General features: G+C 46.9%; 5 protein-coding genes across 5 annotated transcripts; 2 read left to right on the plus strand and 3 right to left on the minus strand.

Annotated features, from left to right (window-relative positions):
- Positions 1–690: 690 nt before the first annotated feature.
- DEU56DRAFT_827202 (uncharacterized protein) lies at positions 691–1538 on the minus strand. Its single transcript, XM_041354380.1, has 4 exons — positions 1294–1538; positions 1151–1236; positions 832–1095; positions 691–767 (listed from the first exon to the last, which is right to left on the minus strand). Exons 1-3 carry the CDS (start codon positions 1389–1391, stop codon positions 1064–1066), a joined length of 216 nt encoding a protein of 71 aa, XP_041204121.1. The 5' UTR covers positions 1392–1538; the 3' UTR covers positions 691–767; positions 832–1063.
- On the minus strand, positions 1090–2883 carry DEU56DRAFT_983545 (uncharacterized protein; the record flags this gene model as incomplete). Its single annotated transcript, XM_041359956.1, has 14 exons — positions 1090–1199; positions 1261–1563; positions 1622–1647; positions 1703–1746; positions 1811–1915; positions 1982–2077; positions 2135–2189; positions 2244–2320; positions 2372–2404; positions 2459–2489; positions 2551–2579; positions 2636–2732; positions 2786–2818; positions 2869–2883. 13 exons carry the CDS (start codon positions 2881–2883, stop codon positions 1404–1406), a joined length of 801 nt encoding a protein of 266 aa, XP_041204122.1. The 3' UTR covers positions 1090–1199; positions 1261–1403.
- Positions 2884–3782: 899 nt separating this feature from the next.
- DEU56DRAFT_916974 (uncharacterized protein) lies at positions 3783–4638 on the minus strand (the record flags this gene model as incomplete). Its single annotated transcript, XM_041357926.1, has 6 exons — positions 3783–3942; positions 4006–4031; positions 4086–4129; positions 4188–4298; positions 4360–4455; positions 4512–4638. The coding sequence occupies 6 exons, from the start codon at positions 4636–4638 to the stop codon at positions 3783–3785; spliced, it is 564 nt and encodes a 187-aa protein (XP_041204123.1).
- Positions 4639–7038: 2400 nt separating this feature from the next.
- On the plus strand, positions 7039–10183 carry DEU56DRAFT_744524 (uncharacterized protein; the record flags this gene model as incomplete). Its single annotated transcript, XM_041349079.1, has 11 exons — positions 7039–7410; positions 7460–7678; positions 7732–7911; positions 7970–8166; positions 8217–8424; positions 8476–8636; positions 8691–8787; positions 8836–9015; positions 9076–9273; positions 9334–9666; positions 9725–10183. The coding sequence occupies 11 exons, from the start codon at positions 7039–7041 to the stop codon at positions 10181–10183; spliced, it is 2604 nt and encodes an 867-aa protein (XP_041204124.1).
- A 2182-nt stretch (positions 10184–12365) lies between these two features.
- On the plus strand, positions 12366–13140 carry DEU56DRAFT_711688 (uncharacterized protein; the record flags this gene model as incomplete). Its single annotated transcript, XM_041347511.1, has 3 exons — positions 12366–12596; positions 12650–12784; positions 12844–13140. Coding segments are annotated over 3 exons (663 nt in total), but the record flags the coding sequence as incomplete, so codon positions are not given.
- Positions 13141–13975: the final 835 nt, after the last annotated feature.

A 13975-nucleotide genomic window follows, 5' to 3' on the forward strand; every position in this document is an offset into this window, starting at 1 on the left:
ACAATGCTCACAAACGCTGAGTGCGCATCCACTAGGGTATAAGGAAGAGACGGAGGAAGAGGAGGAGAGGGCGGAGGCAGATAGGTAGAGGGAGGAGGTACGGTACAGATCGGAGGAGGAGAGTGGATGTCAATTGTCATATTATGTAACACCCAATTCGGACGTCGACTCACGAACCTATGTTAATACTATACTACTAGGTTCGTTCAACACATCACGATTTGGCTTTCAGTGCTGCAGCTCAAGACACCAAGTACCGAGTGAGCTTATTTAATATGAAGTCCTTCAACTGGCGCTGATGAATACACCATGCATGTCATTGCAGATCCCAGAGCATCTGGCCAGCAACAATTGAGCGACAAGCCCTTGGCCCTTGGCACCCTCCACATTCCCTCATTCCCTGCTGGCTTCCAAATCATCAATTTGTGCAGTTGCATGCACATCATTCCGATCTCAGCCTCGGAGGACGGTCTGCTTCGTTATACTGTGCCCCTCTGACAGAAACTCTCGGGGATGATAAATATCACGAAGTCACTCCGACTGTCGAGGCTCGACTTCTCATTATATCCTATCACTTGAATCAAGCCTCCTGTGACATCACTCATCTCATCAATCACTTCCCCGTATCGCCTCTTCTTCCAAGAGGAGCCGGTTTCGTCGTGAATTGCTTCTTCAGTTGATGAGATACGAGTTTGCCGCGACTTCACAAATTATTTTGGATGCACGGCTTTTCTTAGAGCTTCTAACCTGGTCGTGTTCTCACATTTGTATGTGGGAAGTCGTCGATTCATCATCAAGTTTTGAATTTGAAAATTGAATGCTCCGCCTCAGGGATGGAGCTCAGCGCTCTAAGGCCCAGTACAAATCATTCATCATGAACATCGAGAAAAACGATCTCCGATGGGAAGTGTAGGTTGGAAAACACTGTGCAAATCCTTATCATTATTCACTCATTTGGCACCGCTCACAGCAGAAGCTTGAGACCTGCTTAATGTCAAAGTTAAACAGACCAAGGCCCGCCCGAACTAGTACTCACCTCCCGTACGCGATAGAAAATGCAGTCCTATAAGTTGAGCGCATCCCCGAACCCGGCTGGTGAGCATACCTCGTTCAGTAACGTAACCTCATTACACAAACGACACCGAATAAGCCACACGATGAGACGTTACGTCGTATGATCCGCTACGGACAATGTTACCCTGTACGAGAAAAACACTTCCATTAACCTCAAGGACGGTGATATCTATCCACGGCCCTCACAGTGGAAACTCAACACTCATGTATGTTAAATAGATTAAAGCCAACCAAACGCACCTCCCGCCCATGACAAGAGAGGCATTACCATATGTTGAACGCCTCCCAAACCCGACCAAGCCACCCAGACCAGTCATCTCGTTCCAATGTCACTCCACAAGCGACGCAGAGTAAGCTATAGGGTCCGCTAGGACTATATCAGACATGAAAGTCATCCCAAGGGCATTAGAGCCGTGTGCGCCTCGGTCGATCTGCCAAAGATGGAGGTGCATGCGCGTGGCGAGGATCGCAAGGATCAAGAACTCAAAACTGTAAACGTGTTTTGGAATGTTAGTAGGAATTAGCAGCAGAATTTAGAGGTGTATACTTTTGGAGGACGGAGCGATACACGGACTGGGCGTGCAGAACATCAATGACTCAATCATACAGGGTATTTGTGTTCACGCACATCAGAAAACAATATTAATACAAGGACATTGACGGCCGAAAGAACTTTTGGAACAAGAATCATCACCAATGAGCGCGGAAACATGTGTATGTCCTGACTCACACAGACCGGATGCATAGTAGAATATGTTATGCTTGACCAGGATGGCGTATAGAGGGCCGTTGTTCGTCCGCCAGCTCTGTATGGCACGTACGAGCGTGAGGGAACTGAGTCCTGGGAGAACACCAATCAGCATGACATCCTTTTTTATATGCATGTTTCCGGTTTCCGGCAACAAACCTAGTTGAAATACAAACAAGAGAAGAAATTGTATGAAGCTGAGATTAGTCGAGGTCTGGTAGCAGCCTGTGATGCCCGTGATTGCGCTAGTTGTAACTGTGAAAGTGGAGTGAGTATGTGCGAATAGTATCGGAGGGAGGTGAGAGCGCAAACCTTGTGATGCGCCAATGGTGACGAAACCAACAACGATGCACGCAGCCAGAACAGCCTATCTAATGCATTTGCAACGAGCCTTGGGTGTGGAGAGAGTGAGAGGACTCACGAGAAAGGCGAACAACATGACTGCCAGTACGATTCTATTATTGTTCCAGAGCGCATATGTTCTAAGAATGAAAAACACTGGATGAATCAGATCAGGAGCACGTGCATTTCGAGGGGAAGGAGACATACATTCAGAGCAAGCGACTGATATTATGCCGAATACTGTAGGAGGAGCGCACGTCAAGGATGTGCATATAGCATGTACGATAGACGCACATGAGTAAAGATTGAGCGACATCCGGCATTTCTGTGAAGTCATACGGTGAGCATCATTCATCCGAAGGTAAGTCCATCGCATGTTCACATACATCGAGGTTCTCGTTCGGCGTCAATTGCTCTGAAGCACAATATGTTAGTTACCACCAGGAATATGTGTGCTGGAGCCGAACGCACGATATAGCTCAATGGCGAGGATGACAAAGGGCACATGTCGCGTGATGATATAAAGGCCTTTTACCTTGGTCCAGCGCGAGTGAAGGAGGAGTGTCCACTTTGAACAACATATGTCAAAACTGCGGCGTATCACGAAAAAAAACGCATTACTTCTTCGCAAACTGAATGAGCATAATCATAGGTCTGGATTAACAAGCTTAACGGCGGACGGGAATAGATTTGAACAAGCCTACCCAGAATGTAGCCATCGACGCTGAGCTGCCAAGTTAACACCATCAAGAAGTGATTAGAAAAACATACGCACTGAATAGGTACTGGTGGTGCATGGCATATATGTTATTATCTTGCCCTCGTACAAAGAAAGTGACGCACTGTCAAGGACTGAAGAACCCTGGCTGTTGCGAGATCATCAGCCGAATACTCCTTCTGCATGTCTTCAAGAGGTAAAAATGGGTTTCGCGCACACATTGTACGCTTCTCGTCTCGTATAAATGAGCCGGAAGCCCATCAAGATGGGGGCGTAAACATTGGAGAAACCATCAAAGTTGCGAACTTTCGGAGAGCGCAAAACCCAAATGGGGTGTGTGGCACTGCACATTACCATACGGTTCACAGGGAATGTCGTAAGGTCATAGATAAGTGATCCTCGACTCCCACGGAGTGTGTAGAGGAGAGTTTTTGCGAGTAGCAAACACGTACTGGGGACCAGGCTCCTACTCACCGCTGCTGAGAGGTTGACGACGGACTACTAGGAAGTTAGTAGTCTTCTGACGAGTAACACAGGCTAGCCCAGCATACACAGTTTTAGGTGCGCTGCGTATCTGACTTGATAAAATCTGTCCTTTGTCTGCCTACTAGTAGTCACAGTGGTTGTGGCGGAGCCTACGTCACTTGGGCCGTATTAGAATGTGAAAATCATACACTGCCGCCAGGCAGTATCTCTGAACATAGCACACTGAAATGCCGAATGTTACCTACTCATCCGTGGCTCCCACAGTGGAAATTCGACACCTATGGATGTTAAATAGATCAAGGCTAACCAAACGCACCTCCCGCCTACTGACTGCAAGAAATACATTCCCATAAGTTAAGCGCCTCCCAAACCTAGCCAAGCCTCCCAGACCAATCATCTTGTTCAGTCCAAATCTCACTCAACAAACGGCGCCGAATAAGCCATAGGATCCGCAATGACCATATCAGACAAACAGATCACCCCAGTGGCATCAGAGTCGTGTGCATCCCGGTCGATCTGCCAAATATGAAGGTGCATGCGCGTGGCGAGGATTGCAAGGATCAAGAACTGAGAACTGTACACGTGTGTTTTGGGGTTTTGTCAGTAGAAATTCGCAGCAGAATTTAGAGGTGCATACTCTTTGAGGAGGGAGTGATATGCGGACTGGGTGTGCAGAACATCAGTGTCGATCATACAGGGTATTCATGGTTCACACACATTGTAGAACAACGCGAATATGAAGAGGTTGATGACCGAGAGAACTTTCAGAACAAGAATTATCATCAATGAGCACGGAAAGATGTATATGTCCTGACTCACACAATCCAGATGCATAGTAGAATATGTTATGCTTGACCAGGATGGCGTGCAGAGGGCCGTTGTTCATCCGCCAGCTCTGTATGGCACGTATGAGCGTGAGGGAGATGAGTCCTGGGAAAACACCAATCAGCATGGCATCATTTTATGTGCATGTTTGTTTCTGGCAACAGACCTAGTTGTAATACAAACACAACAAGAAATTGTATGAAGCTGTGGTTGGTCAAGGTCTGGTAGCAGCCTGTGATGCCTGGGATTGCGCTGGTCGTAACTGTGAAAATGGAGTAAGTATGTGCGAATATTGACGGGGGGAGGTGAAGCACAAACTTTGTGATGTGCCATCGGTGGTGAAACCAATGACGATGGATACAACCGCAGCAGCCTGAATAGTGGATTTACCATGAACCTTGGGTGTGGAGAGAGTGAGGGGACTCACGAGAAAGGCGGACAACATGACTGCGAGTACGATTCTATTGTTGTTCCAGAGTGCATATGTTCTGAGGACAAAAAACACTAGATGGATCAGATCAGGACCACATTTACTTTGCAAGGGAAGATACTATACATCCAGAACAACCGACTGATATTGTACCGAAAACTGTGGGAGCAAAGACCAGCACTCAGCAAGGCCGTTCATGCAGCATGTACTGTGTACGCACATGAGTAAAGAGTGATCGATATCCGGCATTTCTGTGAAGCCATGCGGTATGTAAGCGTCATTCATTAGTAGTGTGTAAGTGCCTACATGTTCATCGAGTTCCTCGCTCGGCGTGAAGCGCACTGAAGCCCATTATGTTAATTCACCATCGGAAAGATGTGCTGGAGCCAAACGCACCATATAGCTCAGTGAGGAGGAATAAAAAGGGTAGATGTCGCGTGATGATATAAAGGCCTTTTGCCTTGGTCCAGCGCGAGTGAAGAAGGAATGTCCACTTTGAAAAACATATATCATAGCTGAGGCTATTATAAACAAATGCATTACCTCTGGGTGTAGTGAACAAGCGTAATCATAGGTCTGGATCCACGAATTTAATGGTGAATATGAATAGATCTGGACATGCCTACCCAGAATGCCACCATCGACGCTGAGCTGCCAAGTTAGCACCAGGAAGAAGCTATTCAGAAAACCATGCGCACTGCATAGGTACTGGTGGTGCGTGGTATATCTGTTATTATCTTGTCCTCATACGATCAAGAAAGTGACGCACTGTTAAGGACTGCAGATTCTTGGCTTCTGCGATGTCTTCAGCCGAATACTCCATCTGCATTCGTTCAAGAGGTATTAAAAGAATAAAATTGGGCTTTCACGCACACCTGACGCACGCACCTTCTTATATCTTGTGAGCAACTGCTGTGGCAACTGCTGTGACTGATAACTGCTGTGCCAGTGGCAACTGCCACAATCACTGCTGCAGCGGTGCTCACAAACGCTGAGTGCGTATCCACTGGGGGATGAGGAAGAGATGGAGGAAGAGGAGGAGTGGGCGGCGGTAGATAGATAGAGGGAGGAGCACGGGTACAGAAGGAGGAAGGAGAGGAAGTCAGTTGTCATATTGCACCCAATTCGGACGTCGACTCACGAATTCGAACCTATGATGTATACTACTAGGTTCATCACAAAAATTGCGCAACTGAGATATTACCTGATTTAGACTATTGTGTGCCACTGAGCCTCGTTGTGTTTCATGATCCATCAGTTGATGAGATACAGTTTGCCGGAACTCCACAAGCTATTTTGAATGCGCGGCCTCCCTGACCTAGCCAACAGATCACTCATCTTAGTCGCTATGCGCATCTCACATTTACGTTTTTCCGTTTGCACCGCTCCGCATTCATGCCACACAGCGACAGCGTGATATCAATGAATGGGAGGAGGATTGATTCTAGTATAGCTCCAAGAATTTTGATGGCCGCAATGTCTGCACATTCACCGGCGGTCATTGTTGTGGTGTTGAATTTGTCTTTGGAAAGGGTGATTATAGCTTGCATAAGTTCGATGGCACGAGGTACGTCTTGGGGGTCATCCGGATTCAGGAGCTTGAGGATGGAAGTCTCATCTTGTGTCGGAAATTTCCTGTTGGCATCAAAATGCTCACATGTTTCAATCTACCGCCAGGGCATTAAAATCAAATCATCTTTGCTATTGTAATCATAATCTGAACTGAGTTTCAATATGATTACGATCAATCCCACCGCCGCCGATTGACTAGATCGACCACCACGCATATCTTGCCTCCAATCTGCTTCTGAATTGTTCTACTACTGTTTGTACCAACTTTGTACCATAATCCTGCGGTATATTCTCTCATGCCCCGGGCTTCGGAAGACGTCCAGTGCCAGACATGTGGCGCAACAATGCCAGCACGTGGGATAATGTCCCACACAAGACTGTGTGAGAAGAAGGAAAGGCAAAGGCAAGAAGAGGAAGAGCTGTTAGAAGTCCTTCGAGAGACTCGTAAGAAGCGTAAGCATTCAATTTAATTCACGCACATCTTGAATGACCACGATCGTTTGCTGACAATATGACAATGATATCTGAATCCAGGTCGACGTCAAAAGTTTCGGACCGAGAATCATGATGATGGGCGGGCACCTGGACCGTCTCATGCTGTGGAGAATCTAGGTGAGTCTTCTGTCACTTGATCCTTCTTGTTTTATTAACTTTGAATCCAATGGCTAGTCAATCCGATCGCAATCTGGGCAGTGCAAGATGGAGTTGCTAATCAGGAAAACCAGGACAATGGTGAGTTGCCCCAAACTTGTACAGATGCGCCGTTTCGATTGAAAGAAGCTAACTACTTATATTCAAGACATCAACATGCAGGGATCGTCACCCCGAAGCCACCCATCATCCATGGATTTCGTCCCAGACTCTGACCACCAACATCATGATGACGCACCTCCTGCGCCTCAGCTGGATGATATCAAAATCGAACATCGTCCACACAGCAGGATACCTTCGACCGTCCATCCGTTCTCAGAATTTTCTCGCCGCCGTCCAACAGAGGATACAATTCCTCGTAGCACCTCCCCATGGGAGCCATTCCGCACAAGGCTTGATTTCGAGGTCGCAGAGATCACACTTGCTGCATCGATGACGAAAGATCAAACCAATCGACTTTTTGAGCTCATGCGCCGCGCTGTGAGCGCTCAAGAAGATTTCACCTTGCAGAGTCACGATGAAGTTCGTACTTTGTGGAAAATGGCATCCAAACGATTTACACCTGTGAGTCATGTTGGTGCATGTATATTACGGTGTTAATAGTCAAGTGTAGTTTGAAACCAGTACAATATCTGTGCCGCATCAAGGTGAAGATCATGAATACAAGATGTACTCCCGCTGTCTTTGGAGTTGGGCACTTGACCTCATGCGAGATAGCCGGTTCGCACCACATTTCACGTTTGATGCTCAGCGTCTCTATAAGTTTAATGGAGCACGTGTCATGCGATTCATAGACGAGCCCTGGACTGCTAACGCTTTCTGGGATGCACAGGTATGTTTTCAAGATTAATATGTCCATGGTACAGTAATATACATACAGTTTAGTCGCGCCTTCCACAGGACGCTAAGCCGCTTGCATTCATACTGTATGCTGACAAGGCCAAACTATCTTCTTTCAGAACTGCAAAGGGCTACCCAATCATCGTGCGGATCGCAAATTTGCCCGTTGAGATTCGTAATGGTACTGGTGTAGGTGGCGGACGAGTTGTTGGCTGGTTGCCGATCGTGAGTGCCAGACTTCGACATTCATGTATTAATTAACCAATTCACATCTTCGGAACAGGTCAAAGAAGATCCAAAACATAGCAAGAAGAAAAGCTTTGTGAACTTCAAGAATGCCGTCTGGCACAAGTCGTTCCTCAAGCTACTTGAGGCAGTCATATTACACTCGAAGAACAGATATTGGTTTGAATGTTGGGACCGCGTACAGCGCCTTCTTTGGCCTTTAATATTGATTCTAAGTGCTGATTACGAGGAACAGTGAGTTGGTAGTTTCTTTATTAATACATAGTGACTCTCACATGTAACAGGTGTGTTATGTCCTTGATTCGGGGACTCAAAGGCAAGTTTCCCTGTCCAGTGTGTTTAGTTCCTCAAGACCAGCAATCGGTATTATCGGATGTGCATCCATTACACACGAGTACTGAGTCTCTCAATATTCTCAATGCCGCAAGATCAACATCGACACAAAAGGAAAAGGAGCAACAACTCAAGGTGTACTCGCTGCGCGACGTCGAGGTATGGTCTTTACTGGTCTAGCTTAATACAAATTTACTTCTAACTTCACAGAATTGTTTTTGGAAGGTTTCTCACTGTGACGTCTACCGAGCGCTTTCGTTCGACCATTTGCATTCCAATCATGCTGGTATGTGGGGTGATCATTTATGGTCAGACCTCCAGTTTTGGCTTGAAGATTTGGGGCGAGAAGCGGCTGTAAAGATTGATATGAAGTATGTCTTTCTACCATAGATAGTTTCGAGGTGACACTGACTTCATCTTATTAGTTTTGATGCTCTACCAAGGTGGCGCAACCTCAAGCACTTCTCGCACGTGGTGGGGATTGATTTCAACGACGGCTCAACACATGAAGACATATCAAAGGTTTTTCAATTTAAAACGTGTTTTGTGATACTGATACCATTCTGCCAGATGATCATATTTGCAGTGCAGAGTGTCCTCAGCCGAGCTAATAGTGAAGTCGGTTATCTACTTCTATGCTGCATACGTTGCTACATTGACCTCGACATCTACGCCGCGCTAGAAGTACACACCGAGGATACCATCGCAGCCGGAAGAGATGCTTTGTCTCAATTCTCAACGCTTATGGATGTAGGTTCGATTTCGTGTGTCACGCAGTACTTCTGACTGACGATTTTGACCATTTGTTAGCTATATATCGAAAAATCACACCCTGAAACCAACAAGAATTGGAATTTTCTGAAAAAGCATTTGCTCACACATTTGTTTGATGATATCATCGCGAAAGGTGTCACACGGAATTACAACACGAAGCCCAATGAAAAAATGCATGGCCCATTAAGCGCTATCTACCACCAGCAGACAAATTTTAAAGATGTCGCTCCCCAGGTACGCACAATGAGGCTTCTATGTCACATGGCCGGATTCACTGATTTCGATCCATACTAGATCCTCCGCTATGATCATTGGCTCCTTACATCGTTGTCTATCCGTGATGAGATCAATGACCTAGATGCATATACTGACAATTTGAAAGCTACTATAGATTCAGAGCCTGATGCAACCGAGAGTCCTGAAGGTGTGGTAAATACAGCGGCACGTGTGCAGTTGGGCGCGAGGCAGGGTGATTTCTCCTTTGCAGACATTGAGCAATCACATGCCACAGACAGGGCATTTTTTGGTTTCCGAATCAAGTTGAACCAATTTCTCAACGACTCACTGCCGAATGATGCAATTCCCTTACCGAACGAGACGCGCATAAGATTTCAAGCTTGTGACCAGGTACGCATGTACCACATTTTATTGCCCATAATACTAATGATATAATGTGCTTTGCCAGATCACAGAATTCCGATACCTCCGGGTGAATTACGAGTCGATGGTCAACTGGCATCTGCAACGAGACCTCCTTCGATGTAATCCGAAATTCTTTGGGTCACCAAGATATGACTGCGTCATTATAAAGACTGAACACCAGCTGTTTTTCGCACGTCTCATCTACATGTTCCGCTGCAAAGTTGGGGTTACTGAACTTTCTATTGCCCTCATCCACCCTTATGATGTTGGTATCGGTGTTCGCTGCAGACAAGACTTAGATTTGGGGCTCTGGCGAGTGCGAGCGAAACCTCGATCATCTTCTGAATTCGTCTTTGTTGACTCCATCATTCATGGCGCTGCACTTGCTAGTGACCCTGAAGCAGTCAATGATTACTTTGTTATAGATACTATTGATACAGACATGTTCCTCCGCATTAAGGCGCTTCAAGACAGTTCTGGCTTGCGCTTCCGGCATCAATAGACTGAGGTATGTCACTTTGAAGCGCATGACTTGCCTGTTAAACCAACTCTTTCTAATACATAGTGAAATAATGATGTTCGTGCCCACCTCCACCATTCCCCATGATCTCCAGTCTCGACCCTTATGTATCTCCAGCTTCCAAACATTCTCCATACGCTCGCCAACTCTTTCACTGCCACTCAAGCCTTCTCGGTTTTCAATATTTACACCTTTGCGAGCTTTGTCTTTCACTGTTCCCTATACGTGCATGGCGTCGTCTAATTCTCTCACACTGCAACATTCAAATGGCTACAAGAAAGTGGGCATTGATAATCCTAGTAATGCAAAGAGTGCGTTTATTTTGCTCTTCGTCATCATTTGCGCTAATCTAAAGTTTTCAGTACCCAAGCAGATCAGTCTCAGTGCTCCCCCACTCAACCCTGCCCTTCCTCCGCAAAAAGTTCCAACAATACCCTCACGATTCAGACCTCCTCCAAAGCACGCCAACTCCTGCACCAGTGTTTGAGGAGAAGCTGACAATAACCTACATTTTGTATGTCTTTTTAGTTATTATATCTGCGTGCTGACCGCTTCGTCAGCCAAGGCCAAAAAGTGACCTTCCATAACCCTCAATACCATGTTGTCCCTGAAGTTCTTGAGGCATCTAAGCTGCCGATGGATCATCCAGACTTTGAGGTGGCTGAGGCATATGTCCCCGCCGGCTCTTCACCAGCAAGCTTAAGCGCAAGCCTCGCAACCGCAGCCAAGATGTTCCTCCAAACGGCTTCCTTGGTGCAAAGCGTGCAAAGATTGCACATCCAGATGTCAGCGCATCCGAGGGTGAGAAAAGTACCTGCGAGGACTGGCTCCCACAAGAAGATAGTTTTCACGGACGACACAGAGCGGGAGCCCATGGTCTCCAAGTCCCAGGGCTCTGACAAGGGAACTGAGCGTCTTGAGCTCCTGCAGCACGCTCTGGAGGACACGAACATAGAGAGAAAGATAGCAAGCAACACCTGGCCACCAAGGACGGCCTGCACGCTCGATTCAGAGCCAGCTACCAACTGTGACATCATATTCGGATCCATGTGCTCACTGCCTTGTCTCCCTCATGTCTCATTATGAGAACCACAAGTCTTGCAGTTGCATTCGGAACTTCACTTGGGTTCACTATTCAATTGAAGGTGAGTGGTATTACATCACATCAGCAGCGCTAACAATCGCTTCTGATCTAGAACACATGTAGCCCAAACTCATTGCTGAATGTGCTGCAATGTACATCTTTAATCTGCTCTATTGACTACTGCCTTACCCAATCACAGCTTGGACCCAATGATTCAAATTCGGGTGTCGGACCTTCGCCGCCATGCTGAAGTCATACGTGGCATGCGCCAGGCAAGTCTTCTCAATTGTATAAAAGACGTGAGTTTGAACTTCTTGTCGTTCAACTGTCCTCTGAGTTCAAGTCGCGAATTGTGTCTGTCTTTGCACGTCCTTATCACTGCATACCACCCACTGTTGATGTCTGACATGAATTCAGAGTTCACTCTTTCGTCTGATTCAGATTCAGAGGATTCAGATCACAGCATCTGACCTGTCGCTCCGCCAAGTGAAGGGGCTACTCTAGAACATTTTCAGGAGGTATTACTATTGTTTACCTCCTTGTTCTGGTTCTGACTGTTGATGACATCTCACGTCAGTACGTCAAGTATCTTCAACTTCAAAAAGGAAGACTAGAGGAGCGCAATACCGCATTAAATGCAACTAACAACATCCTCGTGTCAAACCAGCCACAGCGGTCACATAAACGTTCTCCTGGTCAGGTACCTTTGTCTACCACATCTTCAGCATCGTCGGCCACGACTGCAACAACAGCTGCAGCTGACTCTGATCGGGATGCAGAGAAGGTAATTGTGGACCTGGGGAAGAAGTACGGGCTTACCACTGAGATGTTTATGCTCGACGATTCAATCTTCAAATTACCTTGTCCCGATCCCCCTGCCGACATCCAAGGTGCACGCCGTTATGCAAATAAAGTGACAGAGGAGGCCGCCCTGGTGACAGAGCTCTATGGCTGCATTGACCACATGCTGCACCCTCACATGTCGACCACTTACTTCATAAACAAGGTTAGTCTTTTCTTTTTATTTCATGTTACGTGCTTGACATCTTGCATCAGTTTTGCACTGGAATGCAGAGAGTGCGTTCTTCATACCACTATGCATTGCAGAGTGTGGCTGGCAGTATCTTCAACATGTCCCCCAAATATTTCTCTGTGTCGTATGATCGCATGTCTAACCAGCAGATCATGGACATGATTGGATGGGTGGCTGGCAAGGGGAAAGACTTCGATGTCCTCAAGGTACCTATCATCTATCCTGATCTGAAGGTCAGTGTGAAGAAGGTATTTGGTAATTGGTTCATGATTGCGAAGGTGCGATGTTCACGATAAACTTACCAAAGCATTTACTCATCCTGTTCTAACAGTTTATCAAGGTTGCAGTGGGCGGCAAGATGACAATCTATTCGAAGTCAGGACGTGGCGGAGGTCCGAGCCCCTACTATAAGATGTGGCACCTAAAGGCTTGCACACCCGGCTTAATTGCATGTAGCATAACTTCGGTATGTTTCTGATACTACGGTATTGACTATATTGGTAACTGAACAGCATCCCCCAATAGATGATCTTTTTGTTGTCTCCCGATCAACAATTCCCAGGTTCAGGTGTCGGTGCCACCTCGTCAATCTCTTACTCCATTGTCTTTCGAACTGTCAAGCAGTTTTTTGTTGCCCAATGGGCGCATCCGCGTGTTCAAGCCATCGTGAAAAACATGAATGACTATGTTTTTGAAAACATCGACAAGACCGCTCGTGATGCAGACGATGCTCAGGCTACGGGTATGGAGGATTGTACTGATTCGCTACAGTGGGTGATGGCCAGCTTGGATGACGACGACTCAGATTCAGATGATGACAACGCAGCACAGGCAGCACCACCAGCCAGCATTGGCCCATCTGTCTATGATAGTGCACCAGTGCTGCCCACTGCACCAGCACTGCCCACTGCACCTCCTGCACCCAGCATTACCATTACACCCATTGTCACCACGTCTGCCACTCATATCCCCACCCTTATTCCAGAGTCATCCCAGTCCATACCTGCTGCCATTCGGAGCAACAACGGTAGTCATTCTGGACCGTCGATATTGCATGCACCTCAAACTGCACCCGTTACTGCACCTGCTCCCCGATCCCGCCCTGCTGCTATTCCAGTAGCAGTAGCATCTGTGGAAGGTGTGTCTGGTGAGGGCGAAGATACGAAGGTCACGGTGCAGAAAAAGGGGAAGAGAAAAGGCAAGGCAGTTGTGGCTAGCACAGACGCGGCCCCTTGCCGCTCTTCCCGCAATGGTATTTCATAATACTGATATCATAATTTCGGGCGTCACAAATGGTTAGTGGAGTTACAGTCACACTATGTACTTACAGCTTGTAGTCATTTCGTCCAACATACTTCTTTGCTTGAAAACTGTCTGCTGCCATTGCTTTCGAGAGTTTTGCACAACTCTTCACCTCTCCCATACCAGCCTGGACATTACCCTTGCCAACACCGATCATTCCCAGACCTTTAGTCTGACAAAATGCGCTAACCTCCTCCTCAGCCTCACCAAATGCCATTCAATTCTGCAGCTTGTGGAGTTCCATCTGTGCATACGCTTCTTTCGCTTTGCGTGCTCACTTGCCGCCTCTGCGTTTCTTTGGTCCGTCGTTAGGTATTGGAAGTGCCTTCGTGGTTTTTAGCAGGTGGGGGCGCAG

This window comes from Suillus clintonianus (assembly GCF_016758775.1).
Source record: "Suillus clintonianus strain FC179 chromosome Unknown DEU56scaffold_96, whole genome shotgun sequence".
NCBI classification, from domain to species: domain Eukaryota; kingdom Fungi; phylum Basidiomycota; class Agaricomycetes; order Boletales; family Suillaceae; genus Suillus; species Suillus clintonianus.